Source organism: Pyrus communis, chromosome 4 (assembly GCF_041283825.1).
Source record: "Pyrus communis isolate YQ-2024b chromosome 4, ASM4128382v1, whole genome shotgun sequence".
Lineage (NCBI taxonomy): Eukaryota > Viridiplantae > Streptophyta > Magnoliopsida > Rosales > Rosaceae > Pyrus > Pyrus communis.
The window spans coordinates 21377119-21387595 of record NC_142568.1 but is presented as its reverse complement, the minus strand read 5'-3'; the positions used below and the strand labels follow the sequence as shown (position 1 = coordinate 21387595).

The following is a 10477-nucleotide window of genomic DNA, read 5'->3' as shown; positions in this document are numbered from 1 at the left end:
TAAATAATTTGCCGTTTGATTACAATTTCACTTTTAGTTTAAAAAAAACGTGTGAACTAATGAAACCTTTGTTTTTCTCTATATTTTCCTTTTCTGAGAGCCCTCCTTATTGGAAGAATGAATGATTTGCTTGTGAAAATTCCGAAAAAAATTATTAAATAATTTGCCGTTTGATTACAATTTCACTTTTAGTTTAAAAAAAACAAAAAATAAAAACTTCATGTCAAATTTTGAAAATTCACAAAAAATATATTTTATTTTTTTTAAATTAACGGTACCAAACAAGAATAGTTCAAAAAAAGCTTAAAAAACCTGAACAAGAAAAGCGTTCACAGAGAAAGAAACAGCGGCGGAAAAAAATAGAAAGCAAAAGGAGAGGGGCGTTGCGAGAATCGAACTCACGACCTCTCGCACCCGAAGCGAGAATCATACCACTAGACCAAACGCCCAATTTGGCAATACTCTGGAAATTAACCAATTTTTTATTTAAAATCCATAAACTTTTGAATAGTATTCCTCACGCCTTTCTTCGCTTCTTCTTCCCCTTTTCTTTGAACGTTGAGGATTCGGACACTCTCTGGTTAGCCCTCTCTCCAATCTCCATCTCTCAGAGATTCCCGGAATTTCAATTGCATCCTTCAAGGACCGGACTGCAAATTAGCTCAAAGGTTGAATTCCGCAGCCATGGCCAGCAGTAATGTAAGTTCAATTTCCCAAAATCCTCACTTTCCGTCACTGAGAATTTATCAATTGGCCTAATTAGGTTAAGTTCTTGATTCCAAAAATACAAATTACATGATAAATATTTCATTTTTGTATGATTTAATTAATTCAGTAGTTGTTATTATTTTGGTATAGGCTGCCGGAGTGGATAATACTTTCAGAAGGAAATTCGATCGAGATGAGTTCTTGGAGCGAGCTCGTGAGCGCGAAAGACAGGTTTGAACCCGAAAAGTCTCGTTCTTGTTGTTGGTTTGTAAATTTGTAATATGTTTTTTAGTTTTTTTTTCCTAATCTGGGTGTTTTGCAATGTGCTTTAGGAGGAAGAGGGAGGACCGCATAAATCCAAATGTTGGTTTTGTTTAATCTTGTATTTCGGTCTCTTTGCGTTATTCGAGTTGTTTTCTTTAGTATAAACTAAAAGTATGGTTTGCTATATGTGTGTAGCGAAAGGTCCGCCAGTGCAAAGGAAGCCATTGAAGCACAGGGATTATGAAGTGGATCTCGAGTCTCGCTTGGGGAAAACACAGGTGAGCTTTTTATTGTTTGGAGTGCATATGCATTTTTCCCCGTTTGTTTGAAAGTTGAGATTTTTTTGAATTCGTGGAATACTATAAAGCCTATCATGATGCGACTACTTCTCAACCTAGGAGTTAGTTTTTAAGAAGATTCCAATGCCATGTGTAATTGGATGCATTTGATCGTCATGGTTAATCAGCATCCTCGATGTATCTGTTTTAATTGAGCATAAAGTTTTGATGTAAAATCTTCACCGTAATGCAGTATGTTCAAAAAATTATATATATACTGTCATAGTTGGTTTGGTTTTCTGATTTCATGAAAATGTTGTGGTCCTTAGAAGATTATAGATTTGGATTAAGGAAGCTTGGTAGGAGATGGGGGGTTTGTTATTCCTATGTTGCTTTACTCTGAAGAAAATTATATTGAGACGTTTGCCTCTTTCAAATGGGAATATCTCACGTCCTGCCTGCTCAGTTGAGTTGCATTAGAACCATGAATATTTTGTTGGATCCTGATGTGTCTAAATAAGATCCTTTATTGGATATTTTGTTGCTTACATCTTTGTTAATTGCTAAGCAAGTTTTACAAGTTTCTTACCACTTTTTTTTCATTAACCTTGTTATTCCCTGTATGTTTTGCAGGTTGTTACTCCGATAGCACCCTTAAGCCAGCAGGTAAATACTTATCATTGAATATTCGTAACTGAATTTTATGATTTGCATTTTAGTAACAATATTACTTTATTTTAATTAAATAAAATATGGCCAGCCATCACATTGACTATGCCCATCAAAGGCTTTGCATTTCTTATCTCTCTCTTTCCCCTCCCCCCTCCCCCTTCTCTTCCCTCCTCTTTGAAGGATATTCCCTCAGTGGTTAGGCTGTGTAGCTTTCCTACTGAATCCTTATCTAGTGTAGTCTGAATTACCGCACTTGAAGCCAAGATTTGAGTGCAATAATTAACCCCTTGGTTACGGTCTACCACTCACCTTTCTAGCATTATGTTGATATAAATTTCATTTTGTGAAAAGAACGTTAGCATATATAGTACTTTCTCTATATGGTTATGGTATCTTGTACTTGATCTGATATGATTTGTCATTTTCTAGTCTTGTCTTCTCAATATTGTTTCCCCTGCTACAATATGATTAATTCTGTTCTTTTTCAGGCTGGATACTACTGTTCGGTTTGTGAGTGTGTTGTAAAAGATTCTGCAAACTACTTGGATCATATCAATGGCAAGAAACGTATGTAACTCTATCGATATTGTTATGACATGAGTTCATCTATAGATATGTTTCTATTGTCATTACAATTATTTTCTTTTGGTTTTGTTATTCTTTGAATGTTTCTTTTCTTTATAGATCAAAGAGCTTTGGGTATGTCTATGCGGGTAGAGCGGGCATCACTCCAACAGGTGGAATTTGAAAAATAACTTTTGTTTGTGATCAAATTGGAAATTCCTTGTTAAAATCGTGACCATATTTACGTTGAATTCATGCAGGTTCAGGAGCGATTTGAAAAGCTCAAGAAGCGGAAAACTGATGGAACTTTCACAGAGCAAGGTAAGATATTGAGTTGTAGTAAATGAATCCTTCAGAGACTTTGATCACTTATTTAAGGTGCATTGTGTTCTGATTACTGATAAAAAAGTTGATCACTCTTCCTTTTCCCTCTCAGATCTTGATGAGCGGATCCTGAAGCAGCAGCAAGAAGAGGAAGAGCGGAAGCGCCAGCGTCGGGAAAGGAAGAAAGAGAAGAAGGTTGGTAGAATTGATTCACTTAATATTAATGTTTGTAAGGCAGAGATTGGAATCTTCAAATTCGGACGTTTGTTATCTGCCTTGCTATAATATTTTGCAGCTGAATTTTTTAATTTTATTTATGTCAACTGATTCTTTTAAATCTTCTTTCCTGGGTTCAGAAAGAGAAGGCAGTCGAAGAGGAAACGGAAATTGATCCCGACGTTGCAGCTATGATGGGATTTGGTGGATTTGGTTCAACCAAGAAGTGATCATTTCATGCCAGTTCAACTTTCACAGCTTTTTTTTTGTTAATCTGAGTTGTTTCTTATGTATCTGATTGTGTTCTTTAGCGACCGTATCGTACGAATTTAGGCGTTCGTTTTTGTACAAAATGTAGGTTCGTGTACCTTCAAAATGTTGGTGGAATTTGAGAAAATGGAAGAGATTTTACGCCCAGATTCATAATGCATCCGGGTTTGATTCATCTTTGTTCTGGTATGGCATTCGAAGCTTGTCAATTTTGTTTTGTTTTAATTTTACAAAGAAATTGAGAATGATTGATGATATGAATATGGCATAGCCGAGGGACGTTTGAGGTTGGTAATTCTAAAACCCGAACCGAGGCAATCACCGGTCATCTTACAAAATATCGAAAGAAAAATAACTTGTTACAAACCACAACATACAAGATCTTTCGTCGTAGGAGTAATCTATGATTGTTCATGTAACACTAGATTGCAGTACGTTATGGCAGTCGAGTATAAATGGTGTATATGGTGCGGTTTTAAGTTTAGGAGATGTGCTGGTGTCGGTCGCGCGCGTGAAGTTTTGACGTTATCACATGGTCAGTGTAGGATGAAGAGACAGAACCCGGTAACAATTAAGAACGTGAAAAAACTGACGAACTTTGGTAGCTTCTGTGCACTGCTTGTTTCACCTTGGTACTGACCAAAGGGCCCAAAACCATTGAACCTCCCTGCACAGACAAAATTTTATTATCACGAGAGATTCTCGGTCTTGTCTCTCTTAATAACAATACGTGTTTAGAGAACCCCGCTACTACTCAGTATTTTAACTTTGATCCTCAAAAATCAACCATGTCAATAAACAGAATCAAAGTCGAAAAAAGTTGATCAGACCTGAGGTTTTCTCAAGACGTGTCATAAAGACAAGACGTCCTACACAGAGCCGGACTGCTACTCATAAGTTTTTGTGATTCTTTTCGCTTACCTATTTGATTTGTGTAGCTGCAGCCAGCGCGAAGTGCACTTCTCAGCTCTGGCAGTGTTGCTCTATTGCCGAAAACGAAGTTTGAAAACATTCTATCGATGCAGTTCAGAACTTGTTGCGTCTCTTCAAAACATGGTCCATGGCAGAACGAATTAGTTGCTTCAGGAGGCACGTTAAATTCTCCACTCTCATTCAATCTGTATGCTTCATTACAACCAGCATAAATCTGATCACTCCAAATCAAAACAAAATCAGTAAGAAACAAAATCGAGGACCTAATGATGTTTGTATAACATGAAATCAAGTTATGAGCATGGTTTGCACTCACAAACTTGTTGCTGAAACATGCCAAGGCTGTCACAAACGTCTGCGCTGGGTTGTCCTCTGCGTATCCTGCAACATATTGAGACAATCGTATGAACACAATCAGCTAGGAAACAGAAAGAAAGCGCAAGAGGGCATCATGAACGCGAAGTATTACCTGAGTAGGAGCAACAAGCTGCAATGAGAAGAAGAGTAAGGCAGAAGAACTTGTGTTTTGGGAGGATAATAGAAGCCATTGTAACTTTGTAAGAGATGATTTGTATATGAAATTGATATTAGTAGTAGTGACTGGGGTATTATATGGGTTTTTGATCTTTTTAACGAGGCATGAGAGAGAGAGAGAGAGAGAGAGAGAGAGGATCTTGCCTCACAATTGGTAAACCAAAAAGGAGAGAGATTGAGGTGGTGGTTTTAGATAGTTATAGCGAGAAAATGGATGAGGAAAATGGGACTTGTAGATGAGTGAATTTGGTAAGTAAGCCACCAACTTTGTACTTGTTCTTGAGTTTTATTTTATTTTTTTATTTTATTGAGTTTTTATCAATTTGAGTGCAAGAATTGAGTACTAAATTTGTCATTAGAAAACAAATGTTTAGATTAATATTCAAAGACCATTGGGATTGCATGATGTATTAAGTCCAAGTGCCACCCCCTAGAGATGTTTTAGACGGTTGATGTACAGTTTTTTTAATAAAAAAAAATGGATACAAATTATGCATACAAACGGCATCAATATAATGCACTGGCATTGGATTTGAGTAGTAGGAGGCCCAAAGTATCTAACACATGACTTTCAAGTGTCAGAGTGAATGCTTTTAAACGGATGGAGTTGCATCAGTGAAATTATTGTTTATCCTTTGCCATAACAGAACGAGTAGAATTGCTATGGCACCCTTAAGCTTATAATAGACATAAGTCATATCATTATGTGAAAACCTGCATGTATTAGAGAGTTTCGTCAAATATATTAGCTTAATGTACCTAAAAGTGTTATCCTTGTAACAAACACACCCACCATTAAGAATAGTGTAAAGGCTATATTAATTATTAGTAAAAAGCGAAAGTCTACTACTAGTTGGAGAGATTTTTTAGTGTGTCGGAACACGAACACATACGTCATATATCATTATACAAGTGGACGGACAATTAAAGGGAAAACTTTCTTCCACTTGTATAGTCACATAGGACATACTGTCTTGTATTCCAAGCACATTGAAAAATCTTTATGCTAGCTGAAAGTATTAGTTAGCTACGCCAGGCGTTGCAAGTTTAATTTCACCCCCAAACAAATGATAAAACAAGAGCAGTTGCTAGCTAAAAGTTGAATGTTTTGGAGGAGGTAACTAGAAGTAGAAGAAAAAGGCATGTAATTAGATTTCGGACTTAATATATATACATTTGATTGGAAAATTAACCATATATCAAGTCCAATCTAAATACGAAAATCAACTATATCCTGTGATTTTTAACTTCAATATTTGATGCTGATATTCAAATTAAACCCTAAAAACTGTAACATTATTAATTAAACTCAAGAAAACTTAAAAAACATGGTCTAAACTTCTTGTTCCCGCCATCTTTCTTTTCAGATTAATCGCATAGCCTCTGAGGATTTTGATTTATTAACTTGATGTATTTAACTTTGACTGCTCGATCTTTTCATCCAAGATAACTTGCGTCATCTCTTCTGAGAAATTTGGGTTCCCATGCAAGAACCTTTCCCTGTTCTTGCCAGGAAACCACCTCCCTCTCCTCCAATCCAGATGAGGTCTCACGTGAGTAGCCGGATAAGCAACGTGATCCAACGGTGTTTCGAAGAACACAGCGTAGAAACTGCCCTTCTCCCCGGTGACAACCCCCGTCCACCACCCGTCATTGTCGTACGCATCCACCAAATCCCCGAAACCAAACTTTTCATTGTTTGCAGATGAGTCGTTCGGGCTCAACGGTAGGGTCTGGTTCGGGTGCGGAGGGCGGACGTCATGAGCCATGACGGTCTCTTTGTAGAGCGTGCGCTTGTCATCCTCCAATAGCTCCTTGTACTCGACAACGTAGTTGTCCCCCATGTTGGCTACAACCCTAGCTGCGAAGTACGATCCGATGAACCCCTCTTCCTTGCTTGACACTTCAACTTCGTTGTTGGTTTCAAACCTTCTTTCGGGGCTGAACTCATTTGGATCGTCGAGTTGCGAGCGAGAGGAGGAAGCAGGACGAGAGTCCGTTGCTTTTGTACGCCGTTGGATCGCACGGGAAGGCCCCATTGCAAATTATTTGCCAGTGAAGGAAAGGAAGTAGAAGAATGAGAGTTGGATTTGCTAGTTGCTACCAAAGAATGAGAGTTGACGAGTGCCTTGTTTGTATATATAGAGTCCTGTTCTGTTTAGAAAATTTTGGCTTTCCTATTCTGTTTAGGAATTGGAAGATTTTATACTTTTCATTTCTTAATTTTTCTAAATTATACGCTTTGATTGAAAGAAAAAGTTATTATATTTTACGGATTCAGCCCACCTCAAAAGTGTCTATACTTTTACGAATTTAGCGCACTTATAGATAGACTTATAGATAAATCGGATTAGATTAGTCTAGATTCGAGCCGTTAAGTAAAATAATCTGACCAGATAATCTGATGGATATTTAATAAGAAAATCCATATATAATTTGATAAGTTAACGAGTATCTGATATGAAAACCCGATCTGATTTCTTATACATTTTTTTTTTTTATCAATCAAATTAGCTCAATTTCATATTTGATTTGTTAACAAATTCTCGAATTCAGATCATAAAAGGATTATCAAATTGAAATCACAAATCCATATTCTATTAATTAAATCAAATTCATATTGGAATTCGGGTCAAAAAATCTATTGACACATCTACCTACAAATCTAACCCAATCATACCGCTGTAAAGCCAGAACAAATTTTAGTGTCACAGTTCTAAATTTAAGTGGTCTTATCAATGCATATAATTTTTTTTATATGGGTGTGCATCATAATCGATATGTCAATAGGTACTACTAAAATTTATCATTTATGATCATATCATAACTTGAGAAATATCTTTGGAATTTGGCAAAGTCTAGGGTTTCTTTCTTTCAATACAAGCAACATAGGATAAGAGGGTTGAACACATGAGTTTAAGTGCAGAAGTAAGTACTTTTAACCGCTTATAATTTTTATCCATACAAGTGAAATAGGGTCAAACACACAAGTTTAAAAGCAGAAGTAAATGTTCTTAACCAATTACAGCTTACAACCATCTATAGCTTTCAAAATTCACTTGTCTTTCAGGTGAAGTACGGCAGACAAAGTATTAGGTTTTTTATTTTTATTTATTTTTATTTATGTTTAAATGGGTTCGAAACTATTACAATAATTAAGAGGAAGGGAGAGTTTCAAATCCAAGACGCATGAGTAGAAACCAACACCCTATCGACTAGGATGTCGGACCGCATTTATTTACAATTGCTATAATGTCTCTAAAGAATGTGAAGTTGTTCTTTCATTTCAAGAAGCAAGAAAACAAAAAGGCAAAAATATCACCAGCAATATAAAAAAAACTCTAATTCATCGGAAACAAGACGAGTGAGAAGCCTAGTCTTTACTGTGTAGCGCCCTCTACTTAATGTACTGAGAAAGCCACTTGAAGCCATCGCCATAACCCATTTTCCGAACAATACTGCACATGAAAACCTCGAGGGGACGGACATTTGAGTCTTGCAAGTTTACTTTACCCTTGCCTGTGGTGAAGTTGTTCAGACCGAGGTGGAAGCGCAACTCTTCTTCTGAGGCAGCATATGGTATGTCGATCTTGTTTCCGAGAATAAGGAATGGAACAGTGGCCAGTGATTCATCGGAGAGAAGAGCATCCAGCTCTTTTTTTGATTCTGCAAACCTTTCCTTGTCGTAAGCATCCACCAGGTAAACCACGGCATCCACCTTTCACAACAAAGACGAAATGCATTACCAAGGACAAAACATAGAGATAACATTTCTTTTTCGGTCAAGGAAACATAGAGATAACATAGTATGAAGCAAGACAAAACCAGCATAACCAAGGATGAAACATAGTGATTACATTTCTTTTTCCCGTCAAGGAAACATAGAGATAACATAATATGCAGCAAGACAAAACCAGTATAACTTGAAATTACCCTCGTAGACTAATGAACAACACAACCATTCTTTCTTAGACAATCAACTAGACCCCAAAGATCGTTCTAGTGAACGATTCCAGATATTCTATCAAACCTATTTCACAGCTGTTACATTTCACCATGATAAACCCCAGCAATATGTATATGGTTTCCAAATAAATATACTACAATCTAAGGGGGTGCATAAACTTCTTTTAATTAATGACCTTCTTAGAGAATAACTCGTCTTGTAACATATCTAACTACATTATGCAGGTCCTACTGTGCACTTTTTCCTCCCGAATATGAGTGTTTCATAGGAGTTAAAAAACACGATAATTTCAAAACATAGCAATTGACAAGAAATGTTCATTCGCACTTCTAATAAGGGATCTGCAAGTAATCAACCCACTATTGATCTAGATAAAGAAATTGCAAAGCAAAAGATGGATGTGCAGTGAGGTACCATTAGCATACCTTTTACAGAGAAAAGGTGCTATCAGCGAACTACCATTATTTATATCTGCCTCCCATGAATCAGATAAAAACAGAAACTTTTATCTGGGATTATGGAGGCACAAACATCCAAGACAACTACGTGCACGTGGTAAGAGAAGATCATACAACAACTATTTGGGTAGGTTAAGATCAACTTTGCTTCCAATTTGACAATTCGACTAGGGGGCAGTGAAATGTTTAATTCAGCAAGGTACTTGTGAAATACAAGAACAACGATTCACGTCGTCCAAACACAAACTAGATAACTTCCATTGTAACAAAAGCTAAAACAGTTCATATATGCAGAAAACCAGTTGCCATATCACATATCAATACATCCTCTTGAATTAAATCATCAATGATACCTTGGCATAGTAATCTTTCCAAACTCGGCGAGCAATCTGATGTCCACCCAAATCAAAAGCCTTGAACTTGATTTTACCAATGCTCAACTCCTCGGATGTCGGATACTGTGTCGGTTGGTGTTGAACTAACCTCTGTAACAATGCATCAACAACAAAACCCAGAATCAGAAAACTAAATTCTACGCTAATTAAGTAATTATCAAACCAAATCAAAATTAAAATCAAAACAATTACAAGAGCAAATTGCTTTATTCCTTTCTTCTTCTTCTTCCAGATATTAAAATTTGAGTGATTCAATAGCATCTTAAACTCAATACTTCAATATTGGATTGGGAGCAGAAAATCTAATTAAAAAAAACCCATACGAATTACACAAAAGAAAAGAAAAAAGATTTTCAATTGCATAATTAACAACTACACTCTCAAACTATTCCTTCAGTCCATATTTTCTTTATCTTCACTTTCCCATCAACCAAACAGACCCCGGATTGATTAAACACCAAACAAAAACGAAAATTTCAACATAAAAAAAATACCAATCATTCCAAAACACCATTGAAGCATTGAAAATCACAAACTTCACCGAGTTCGAAAGCACCCAAAACCCACCAACAAAATTTAGAAGAAAGTCCGATTAAAACGATGAGATTGAAAGAAAAACCTCATCTTTGAGCATATGAAGCAACGTTGTTTTGCCGGCATTGTCGAGACCCAAAAACAAGATCTTGGCCTCCTTCTGCCACAGTCCGAGCGATGCAAGAACCCCATAGAACCAATCCAACAAGAACATGGTGTTTCCACCCAGAAATCGTCAGATCGAAAGCCTGCACCCAATATCAGAGAGATTGAGAAGTAGAAAAGAGTTATGTGGAACTGTTACTGGGTTAGGTCCATGGACGGCTGTGATGTGTCTCGGACGCAATTGGAAATTGTGGG

At 36.7% G+C, this 10477-nt stretch overlaps 4 protein-coding genes and 2 non-coding genes across 6 annotated transcripts; 1 reads left to right on the top strand and 5 right to left on the bottom strand.

Moving 5' to 3' along the window:
• Positions 1–377: 377 nt before the first annotated feature.
• On the bottom strand, positions 378–449 carry TRNAP-CGG (transfer RNA proline (anticodon CGG)). Its single transcript has one exon. It is a non-coding gene; the product is annotated as a tRNA-Pro (tRNA).
• Positions 450–538: 89 nt separating this feature from the next.
• LOC137723358 (uncharacterized) lies at positions 539–3471 on the top strand. The gene is made up of 10 exons (XM_068462531.2): positions 539–699; positions 859–939; positions 1041–1071; positions 1168–1250; positions 1884–1916; positions 2411–2489; positions 2607–2659; positions 2747–2807; positions 2923–3005; positions 3167–3471. The coding sequence occupies exons 1-10, from the start codon at positions 685–687 to the stop codon at positions 3254–3256; spliced, it is 609 nt and encodes a 202-aa protein (XP_068318632.1). The 5' UTR covers positions 539–684; the 3' UTR covers positions 3257–3471.
• Positions 3472–3634: 163 nt separating this feature from the next.
• On the bottom strand, positions 3635–6795 carry LOC137722151 (uncharacterized). Its single transcript, XM_068461125.2, has 4 exons — positions 4699–6795; positions 4546–4610; positions 4218–4443; positions 3635–3963 (listed from the first exon to the last, which is right to left on the bottom strand). Exons 1-4 carry the CDS (start codon positions 4775–4777, stop codon positions 3833–3835), a joined length of 501 nt encoding a protein of 166 aa, XP_068317226.1. The 5' UTR covers positions 4778–6795; the 3' UTR covers positions 3635–3832.
• On the bottom strand, positions 6164–6802 carry LOC148697625 (protein AGENET DOMAIN (AGD)-CONTAINING P1-like). Its single transcript, XM_088692973.1, has one exon. It carries the CDS (start codon positions 6800–6802, stop codon positions 6164–6166), a length of 639 nt encoding a protein of 212 aa, XP_088549099.1.
• Positions 6803–7953: 1151 nt separating this feature from the next.
• Positions 7954–10397, bottom strand: LOC137722735 (small COPII coat GTPase SAR1A). The gene is made up of 3 exons (XM_068461811.2): positions 10203–10397; positions 9542–9673; positions 7954–8481 (listed from the first exon to the last, which is right to left on the bottom strand). Exons 1-3 carry the CDS (start codon positions 10329–10331, stop codon positions 8161–8163), a joined length of 582 nt encoding a protein of 193 aa, XP_068317912.1. The 5' UTR covers positions 10332–10397; the 3' UTR covers positions 7954–8160.
• LOC137724030 (small nucleolar RNA snoR83) lies at positions 9127–9246 on the bottom strand. The gene has a single exon (XR_011067152.1). It is a non-coding gene; the product is annotated as a small nucleolar RNA snoR83 (small nucleolar RNA).
• Positions 10398–10477: the final 80 nt, after the last annotated feature.